The sequence below is a fragment of the Anastrepha ludens genome, chromosome 2 (genome assembly GCF_028408465.1).
Source record: "Anastrepha ludens isolate Willacy chromosome 2, idAnaLude1.1, whole genome shotgun sequence".
In the NCBI taxonomy this organism is placed as follows: Eukaryota; Metazoa; Arthropoda; class Insecta; order Diptera; family Tephritidae; genus Anastrepha; species Anastrepha ludens.
Window position 1 is genome coordinate 105,913,968 of NC_071498.1, and position 10,529 is coordinate 105,924,496.

Here is a 10,529-nt window from a genome sequence, read left to right on the forward strand (position 1 = left end):
ATCGAATAGCTTTGCTGTTGTTAACAAAGAACACTGGCCATAAACTGTCGATAAAATTGCTGGGAGCTACAGAATTTGGCTGATCCTTCTATCGTGATAATATCTGAATTAAATTTCTGATCTAATTTTTTCAAAATAAGTTTCTGCTAGGAAATTAATTTTTCAATATCTGTGAAAATATCCTCTCGGTCCTCATAATATCTCAAGATTTTAGACATTATAATTTGTCTAAAATATAAGTTGTTTCGATTACTTAATTGGTGAGCGACTGAGTTAGCGTGAAGTTTTTACTTCCTCCACCAATAATCATATTCGTACTCAGTTTTATTAAATGCCAAAGTTACCGCTATGAAACGCTTAGATTTGCCATGGCTTATCGATAATGGTGTGCGGTACTTCTGATGGTCGTGTAGGAGTAGGGGTCTTAGGAGCGGTGGGAGTCGTACTGATATGGTTCAGTGGCTGGGAATGGTGGGTGTGAGCGTCTTACAGCTGTACATAATGAAAAGCGAACAAATAATGAAATAGAAGGTTTGAGCGGAACGCGTTATGGGAGTTCAGCGATTGTGAGAAGAACTCTTTGCTTTGCCTATATTGATGTACTACTGTGGGCAAAAAGTAAGGTGAATTTGGTTGTAAAATGAAAAATCTTTATTTATTCTTGTAAATCAATTTCATCCCCTTCAAAATAATCCCCTCTCGATGAAATACACTTATGTTAACGATTTTTCCAATCCCCGAAACATGCCAAATAGTCCATTTCCGGTATAGCCATCAGCACCTTCTTCGATTCAGGTTTTATCTCCTCAATCGGCTCGAAACGCGCTCCCCGGAGTGGTCTCTTGAGTTTTGTGAATAGCCAGAAGTAACACGGAGCCAAATCAGGCGAATACAGTGGTTGCGGCACGATATGCGTGGAATTTTTGTCGAAATGATCACGAAGAACGAGTGCAGTGTAAGACGGTGCATTATCGTGATGCAAAAACCAAGAGTTGTTGGCCCATAATTCTGGTCTTTTTAGACGAATTGCTTCACGTAAACGACGCATAACGCTCAAATAATATTCCTTACTAACAGTTTGGTCAGGCGGAAGGAATTCATAGTGCACCACACCACGAAAATCGAAAAAAACTGTCATCATGACCTTTATTTTTGAACGACTTTGACGTGCTCTTTTCGGTCTGGCCTCGCCTTAGCACGATATTCGCTTGATTGGTCGGTTGTTTCAGAGTCGTAAGCATAGATCCAAGTCTCATCTCCCGCATTTGAGCTTGTCCTGATAGTCTGAAAGCATTGTTTCACACACATCAACGCGACGACTTTTTTCCAAGAAATTGAGAGTTTTCGGTACCAAACGAGATTTGACTTTTCGTAGGCCCAAATGGTCTTTCAAAATGGTTTTCACAGATCCTTCTGATATTCCGATCATATCAGTAAGGTCTTTAACAGTCAACCGACGATTTTTGAGCACTAACTCCTTCACTTTATTGACGTGTTGGTCATCTGTTGACGTCGATGGTCGTCCGGAGCGCTCCAAGTCATCAACACGTTCTCGACCCTCTTTGAAGTCTTTGTACCACTTATAAACATTTTTCTGCGACATGGTCGAATCACCAAATGCCTTCTGCAACATGCTAAACATTTCCGCAGCCGAAATTTCATTCCGCAAACAAAATTTGATGGCACTTCTCAGCTCAATCAAATCAGACATTGTAAAAATCGAAAAATGCACTCTTGGTCGTTTGGTAAACACAAGCGTAAATATATTACTGATAATGACATCCACATGAAAGTTGGCCCAGATGTTATTAACAGTGCAGCCAATTCAAGAAAAAAATAACTAGAGCGAAATTTTAATCCCGCGAAGTTTGACAAATAAATTCACCTTACTTTTTGCCCACAGTAGTATTTTACGAATCCGGTCTAATCAAGACTCTGCTAATTCCTAATCCATATGAGTAAACTTTTTTTTTATTATATAAAACTTTCAAGCATCCTTTTATAACTTCCAATCAAATTATTTTTTATATTTCTTTATTTTAGAATTTCACACCACTGCGCTACAATGCCGTTAATGGCGGTCGTTCCGATCCGCCGGAGTACATGCACGCAAAGCTGATGGAACCCCTGCCTTCGGTGTCGCCTCTACCTGTTGCACCATCGCCAAATCCTCAACTAAATGGGCATGTGCCAAAAGTTCTGCCACCGGGTCTTATTTCGTCGAAATTGAATCGAAAGCCGAGTATAGAACGGGAAATTCCGCTTAACTATCTGCAACGATGCAGTCCAGCATTGGATTCTGGTGCAGGCAGTTCCCGCTCGGACAGCCCGCATTCGCATCAACAAGTCACAAATGCTGGACGCGTTGGCACTGGACAATATTCTCCGTCACCTTCCAGTTTTAGCGATGTTGGACCACCGGCACCCCCGCCTCGACATCCGACATCGGTGAATTCCGCTACACCACCGCCGCCACCACCCAATCAGCACTACAAACGGCGATCACCTGCTAATACGAGACCAGCGGCGATCACACCCAACTCGACAACACGCGGCACTTCGCCCGTTATAGTGCGTAATGGCATTAAGGCACAACAACAATTGTCACAAATGAAGGCGCTCAGCCTATATCAGGCTGGCGGCAGCGCCGTTGAGCCACCGCCACCGCCATATCCTATCAATACAGTGGTGGTAGCCGCATCAGCGCCGCCGCCTAGCTACACAGCTTCCATGCAGTCGCGTCAGTCGCCCACACAGTCACAATCGGACTATCGCAAGTCACCCAGCAGTGGCATATACTCAGCCACCTCTGCCGGCTCGCCCAGCCCCATAACAGTGACAAATAGCGCGATACTGCCACTGCAGCCGACCGCTGTAGCGCGTCCACAGCCTCGTACCTACGCGCGAACTCAGCAGCCAATCATCATGCAGAGTGTCAGATCGACGCAAGTGCAAAAGCCGGTTCTTCAAACAGCAGTGGCGCCACAGACACCGGTCTCAGCGTCGGTCTGTAACTCGCCTGTACACATTATGCCCGCGCCACCTTCATACCCTCAAAAATCCGCCGTCGTAGTACAACAGCAGCAAGCAGCACAACAGCAATCGCCACTTTTGGCTGGCGGCGTTCCTACCACGCTGAGCACTGCAGGCAAGTCGACGACGCCCACCACACCGCCGCTTATAGCGAACGCGCTAAACGGCACAGTGGTGAGCAAACCGCCCTGCATTGAGCCACCTTCGTATACGGTAACAATGCAGGCGAAGGCTGCGCAGCATCATCAGCAACAACAGCAGCCTTCGGTGACAGTGACTGCAGCTCAACTGCGTGCAGCTGCAGCTGTGGCATTGGCTGCACAACAACAACAGCAACAGCAGCAAAAACAGGTGGGCGCTGTGCCAGTGCCAACACGTCAATTGCCTCCACCACCGCCGTATCAGAGCACACGCGCTGCCGCAGTGCCTCCAACGCTCTCCATTGCGGACATGAGTGGCAACAATATGATGGACATGAAGGCAAATAGTAAGGTGGCGCTGCACAACAATTTGATCAATAATAACCAAATCACAAACAGCAATTTGACAACAACACCGCCAATACCGCCGGCAAAGAATAGTGGTGGTAGTGGTGGCACAACCAGCTCCGGCAGTGGTGGGGGTACATCGCCAGCAACATCTGGGGGCGGCGCAGCAGGAGGCGCCGTAAGCAAAGGAAGTGGCAGCGGAGGAGAAAAAGTCAAGCACGCCTCGCCTATACCCGAGCGTAAAAAAGTCTCCAAGGAAAAGGAGGAGGAGCGCAAAGAATGCCGCATTACGCAGTACTCCCCTCAGGCCTATAAATTCTATATGGAACAACACATCGAAAACGTGATCAAGTCATGCAAGCAACGAGCCTACCGCAAGAATCAACTCGAGAAGGAGATGTCACGCATGTGTTTACCACAGCAGGCGCAAGTAGAAATGCGAAAAATGCTAAGCCAAAAGGAGAGTAATTACATACGCTTGAAACGGGCCAAAATGAACAAGAGCATGTTTGAGAAAATTAAGGACATCGGTTTGGGCGCATTCGGTGAGGTGTCGCTGGTGAGAAAAATCGACACAACGAACCATCTGTACGCCATGAAGACGCTACGGAAGGCGGATGTTTTGAAGCGTAATCAGGTGGCGCATGTGAAAGCAGAACGTGATATTTTAGCGGAGGCCGATAACAACTGGGTTGTTAAATTATATTATAGTTTTCAGGATAAGGAAAATTTATATTTTGTGATGGATTATATACCGGGTGAGTAGATAATTTTATATTTGTTTCTAACGTCATCTCGCTTTAAAATGATGATCGAGGCTTTAATTTATTATACAAACTTATACATAACAATTTTTTCCCCTTGTTCTCTGCGGTAGGTGGCGACTTGATGTCTCTATTAATTAAGAAAGGTATATTTGAAGAACCTTTGGCGCGATTTTACATTGCGGAATTGACATGCGCTGTTGAAAGTGTACACAAAATGGGTTTTATTCATAGGTATGTTGACTAACAGAAGATAATGAAGTGATTATAGAATACAAAACTAGCTAACGATATTTGGATGCTTCATTTCAGGGATATTAAACCTGACAATATACTCATCGATAGGGACGGTCACATAAAATTGACGGATTTTGGATTATGCACGGGATTTAGATGGACACACAATTCGAAATATTATCAAGAAAATGGTAATTATAAATCGACCACTCGACATGTAATATTTTGGGACAATGTAATAGGTGGCGCAAAATTAGTCATCGAATTTTTTTTTTTGAATAACTTTTGTGTTAAATAAAAAGAAAATCATTTTGAGTGATGGAAATCTCTATTTTGAACTTTACGCGCCCCATTGCTTGTATGTTTGTATACTGCAGCTCTCTAGTTCGCAAGTGTCAAATATGATGCGTATGTGTCATAGTTTGTGAAATGAAACACAGTTTTAAAACATATCAAATAAATGCCTTAGATCATCATCAAGAAAAAATCGGTAATTACAGTCTATCATCATTTGACGTTCCAGAAGTCTAAATGACATTCAGTAGAACGAAATTTTTACTGGCTATAGAACAAAACTACTTAATATAATTTAACAAATAATATATAACAGGCTACGCACAGCTTTATGAGGCAGGGAAGGGTCCAAATCATGAACTTCATTTAGCTCAGATAGAACTCTAGTCAAAGGAGCAATTTTGACATAATTTTACTTCGAATTCCCAAATAAAGTATTGAGATCTGACGCATATTACGTAAGGAAACATTGAAAGTTAATCATTCCGAAGTTTTAAATTTATTAGCTGGCAGCGCGGCTTATAAACCGGTAAAGACTCTCTAAAGCTTAAGGAAATAAGCGGGTTAATGAATATTTTTTGAACTCGCCTGAGTATGAGTGCCTGATATGAGTGCATGGATACGGCCTCCAATTGAAGACAGAATAATAAGTGTAGATCTTACAAAAGAGATATATAAAATCTTCAGAGTGTGCGGACTAGAAAAAGATAGGCTGTTACGCCGAAAAATAGGTAGCATTGCTTGAGATTTCGAAACAATATAATTGATATGCGTAATTTTGCTAGTTTAGTGTCAAAATATATTCCTAAATCTTTAACTTCAGTGACACCATTTAAAGAGAACCCCGAAACATGATTACCTCCTCCTATCTCCTAGTAAACGTAGCATGAGAACATTTATTCACATTCACAAAACAGATGATTTCGAGCACACAAGTCTGTAGCTTATCAAGCTCAGTCTGAAGCATATTGGAATCATATAAATCTGTGATTGTAGAGTACATCTTGACGTCATCTGCATATAGTAAATAGATATTTAGGTGATGAAAGAGAGGAACCAATGGCATTAATGATTAAGATAAACGGCAAAGATCCCAATATGCTTTCTTTCGCCAGACGTCGCTTTAAATGGCTCAGAAGAAAGATTTTTAAAAGCACCAACAAAATTTCCATCGCCCAAATAAGATTTAATCCACTCGAAGAAAATACAATTAAAGCTAAACGTTTTTTAATTTTGGTACTAAAACCTTATCGGAGACTCTGTCGAATGTTTTCGAAAAGTCAGTATAAATTGTATTGACTTGATGCCCTTCTTTAAAGAGCAGCAAAAGAGTCTTTAGTAAAAAATCGCAAGATTGGAAACTGTTGATCTGCATATGACAAATCCATGTTGGTTTGACCAAATCAAACTGGTACTACTAACAATTTCGCTTCAACTATGCACTCAAAGATTTTGCATACCGTGAACAATTTCGAAACCGGTCTATAATTAGTGATGTTATTCTTATTGACGCTTTTGAAAATTGGTATTATGGAAGCCTTTTTCCAGTCAGCAATAAACTCCCCACGTGAGAAAGACTTAATGAAAAAATGGACTTATAAAAATTAATGGCTGAAAGACCATCTGTATCAATTTTTGTAAATGATTTTACGGATTTGATACCTCGTCGAACGTCTTCAGTATCGAGAGGTAAAATTTTCAACGAATTCTGCATAGATCTCGGTAATGTAGTATGGAGTTCGTTGGAATTTTCCCAAGAAAACCCTCAAGAAAGCGTTTAGCGGGAAAAAATTGAAGGTCTTAGTGCCCAATGCATGTCAGCTCCCCGAGCGACAACTATACCCTCGGATCGTTTATATTACCATAATATAGGAAGTCCTAACACATTCACGTGCTGCTTAATTGTGTAACTCTCGTCGGTCCGGTCGTTCCGGTAACGACTGTCGTGGAATTAATGACTTAGTATTTCGCCTCTATTTCAGTACCAAGAAGAAATATACTTCTGCTAGAGGAAATCAGTTTATTATTCTTTTTTAAACAAATAAAAAATAAAAATAGATTTGATAAGACTTATTTAAAAAAAAAATCAATAAGAATGTAATAATATTTCTCTCTTTAGGCAATCATTCGAGACAAGATTCAATGGAGCCATGGGAAGAGTACTCTGAAAGTGGTCACCGACCAACAGTTTTAGAAAGGTAAATTACGATATAAATTTATTTGAGAAATCTCAGCAATTCCTTCTCACTCACTCACGTTGTTCTCTTCTATAGGCGACGCATACGCGATCATCAAAGGGTACTAGCGCATTCACTAGTGGGCACGCCAAATTACATCGCTCCAGAAGTGCTCGAACGTAGCGGTTATACGCAGCTTTGTGATTGGTGGAGCGTTGGTGTTATACTCTATGAGATGTTAGTCGGACAACCGCCATTCTATGCGAATACTCCAGTAGAAACACAACAAAAAGTAAGTTAACACTGAAGTATGATGATTTATTGATGACTAAAGAGAATTTATAAATTTTAAGGTAATTAATTGGGAGAAAACTTTACACATACCGTCGCAAGCAAAACTCACGCCGGAAGCTACTGACCTGATACGTCGTCTTTGTTCGTCGGCCGATAAGCGTCTTGGCAAAAATACAGAAGAAGTTAAAGCGCATCTGTTTTTCAAGGGCGTCGATTTTGCTGATATGCGGCAACAAACTGCGCCCTATATTCCAAAGATTGAATTTCCCACAGACACGTCCAATTTTGATCCAATTGATCCGGATAAATTACGTTCGAATAATTCAAATTTAAGTGGAGATGATTGTGCTGATAGTGACAGACAGTTCCATGGATTTTTCGAATTTACATTTAGGAGATTTTTCGATGATAGATTCAATCCTGAGATGACGGACGATCATTCAGCATATCAGGATGTCGGAAATACAACACAGAGCAATCATAATGCAAACGAACAGTTTATTTAGTCGTTTAAGTTATTGCTAGGAAAAAAATATATAAAATAGCAAGGATGAGAAATGATGTATGTATATGTAGTTAGTTATGTAGTTAATTAATGTAATCCCACAAAAATCTCCTAGTTTGAAGTTTGAATAAGAGCAAAGTTATAGTAGACTGTTAATGCAATATTTAATATAAAAAAATATTATACTATCACCCACCGTTGCTAAAAAGAAAAGGAAAAGAAGCAAACAAAACAGAAAACATAACGTACAGGAACAATTGAACACATATAACAGTAGAAATGAATACTGCTACTAACGCACTAAGCAGGGCTAGTTTACTGGGGAAGGAACCCCGCACGGCACTAAGCACCTAATCAAGCGCACTCATCTAGCACCCGTCTCCCTTTGGGCCCACCCTTTCGAAACAGCATGTTTCATGGGCCTACCGTTAGATCAGATTGGCGTTGACGAACGGTGACTTCAACGTGCCTGACAGGGCTTGATAAACTGGTACAACAACAACAAATACTGCTACTAGTAAGCATCTAAGCGCATATGCATACCAATACCATAACGATCACCAAATTAACTGTTCTTAAGTTCAAAATGCAAACAAGGTATTTGAGTTAGATATTCGCACAGTACAAATTATTTCCAATACATGTTTGGGCAACCGCTAAAGTGACGTAAAATTTATCTAAAATATTAAAGTAGGCTTACAAACGGCTTTTTTTGTTTTGTGCTGATAATTGAATGCACTTCCAAGTCATATTTAGAGGAAAATAGCATAGTTTAATAGGATTTTATATAGGAATTGAAATTAAATGTTTTTTTCGAAAATAATTGAGAGACTACCACTTTTTGTGGCAAATAATTTTTTTTAATGTGCTCTTTAATGGAAAAATTGGGCAAGAGAAAATTCTCTAGAATTTTTTTATTGTTTGAATTAGAGATTGTTGATTAGACTCTCAAATCCACACTTTCAAAAGACTTAAAATCCTCAGCCTACATTTGTTATTATCCAGTACAAGAAATGTGTTTTGCTTTCTTAAATTCAATTGCTATTCTTTTTTTTCTAATAACTATTTTTAATTAACAAAAAATACCCCGAATGATAAACTAAAGCAGCTGTTTAACTAAATTAAAGCAAAACAAAAGTAAAAATATTACAATTTTCTCTTTTTAAGGATTTAGTAAAAACAATTTCTAGTAAATAGAAAAAATATGTTTTCAAAACATTTTTTTAAGTATATAGAAATTGTATAGAATTTTTTTATATATTTACATATATAATTGGCGCTTACACCCTTTTTGGGCGTTTGGCTCCTCCTCCTATTTGTGGCGTGCGTATTGATGTTATTCCACAAATGGAGGGACCTACAGTTTTAAGCTGACTCCAAACGGCAGATATTTTTTATGAGGAGCTTTTTCGTGGCAGAAATACACTCGGAGGTTTGCCGCTGCCTGCCGATGGACAACCGTTATTAGAAAAAACTTTTTCCTCGTTTTGATATTTCAAGGAGTTTCGAATCTACATTCTCCGAATGGTAGTCACGCACCAACTCTTTCGGCTACGGCGGCCGTAGTGATATGGAAATTATGCAGCCACATTAGTGGATTCAGCCACTACTGAAAATATAATATAATTATTTTTGAGATAATATTGATTTTTCGTGATTCCAAAACTTACGGTTTTTTTTATAAAACTTTTTTAATAGGCAAAATTCTAGCTCAATGTTTTATGTAAACTAAAAAAACACATTTATTGTTTCATTGAAGATCTTTATTTCGTCTTTTTCCATAAACAAAATTTAGAAATAAAAATTTAAGAAGTAAACTGAATGAAAAAAAGTTACAAATTCAAGTTAAACAGTTCAGGATTAATTTAATGTTTTTCTCTTAACGCCACTGTGGGGGGTCAAAAAATAGTCGATTTTTGGGATTTTTTTTTGTAAGTAGGAATGATTATTCGAGGATCGGACAAACGGCAATTTATTATATATTATATGTATTAAACTATGTTGATGTAAATTTTTATTAAAAAATATTGAAAATTGACAATTTTATGGAAATAAACGTCATCTGGTGGCAGCGATACAGCAATTTAGAATGTCTGAAATCAAAAAACCAAAAATTTTATTAAGCTATACCATAGTGGCTATCGTTGTACGTAGCCGGTTTTTTTTTTTTTTTGACAAAATGGTGTTGATTTGAATTTCGATGTGTGTTTTTCACATTTTCTTTGATTTTCGACAGGCCCAAAAAAATATTTATTTTCAAAATTTTGAAAATCAGCTACGTACAACGATAGCCAATGTGATAACAAAAATTTTGAAAAAAAGAAAATTAAAATCGGTTCATTAGTCTTCGAGAAATCGTTGCCCCCGTATCAAAAAAAGTCGTTTCGAGAAAAACGCGTTTGAAATAAAACAACGTATCGTAAGCGCTACGGGGCAGAACCGACGGGCGCTCACTTAAGTGCACATAGAATCGGGAATAAAGCGAATTTCGCTTTAAACTTTTTACCACATTTTCTTGAGTAGTTATACTAACAATTTATGCAAAAAAAACATAGATTTTTTTGAATTTTCACACTGGCGTTGCCCCTTAAAATAAGTCGACTAATTTGTTTTTTTTTAGAATAAGCTTCTTTTTTAAAATCAAATTGCAAGTTTTGTTTTTCATATTACGACAGTTCAAAATTAAGAGCATATGACCTGCCATCATGCGATTTGCAAATTTTCATGACTTAATAGA

General features: G+C 38.9%; 1 protein-coding gene across 6 annotated transcripts in view; it reads left to right on the forward strand.

Annotated features, from left to right (window-relative positions):
- Nucleotides 1-9,582, forward strand: part of LOC128855036 (serine/threonine-protein kinase Warts) — a 57,213-nt gene extending 47,631 nt beyond the window's left edge. For all 6 annotated transcript variants that reach the window (XM_054089614.1, XM_054089615.1, XM_054089619.1 and 3 more), the window contains exons 3-8: nucleotides 2,044-4,279; nucleotides 4,399-4,519; nucleotides 4,598-4,713; nucleotides 6,936-7,014; nucleotides 7,090-7,285; nucleotides 7,347-9,582. In XM_054089614.1, coding sequence (XP_053945589.1) covers nucleotides 2,044-4,279; nucleotides 4,399-4,519; nucleotides 4,598-4,713; nucleotides 6,936-7,014; nucleotides 7,090-7,285; nucleotides 7,347-7,793 — 3,195 coding nt within the window. In that variant the 3' untranslated portion in view covers nucleotides 7,794-9,582. The remainder of the gene's footprint in view (nucleotides 1-2,043; nucleotides 4,280-4,398; nucleotides 4,520-4,597; nucleotides 4,714-6,935; nucleotides 7,015-7,089; nucleotides 7,286-7,346) is intronic.
- Nucleotides 9,583-10,529: the final 947 nt, after the last annotated feature.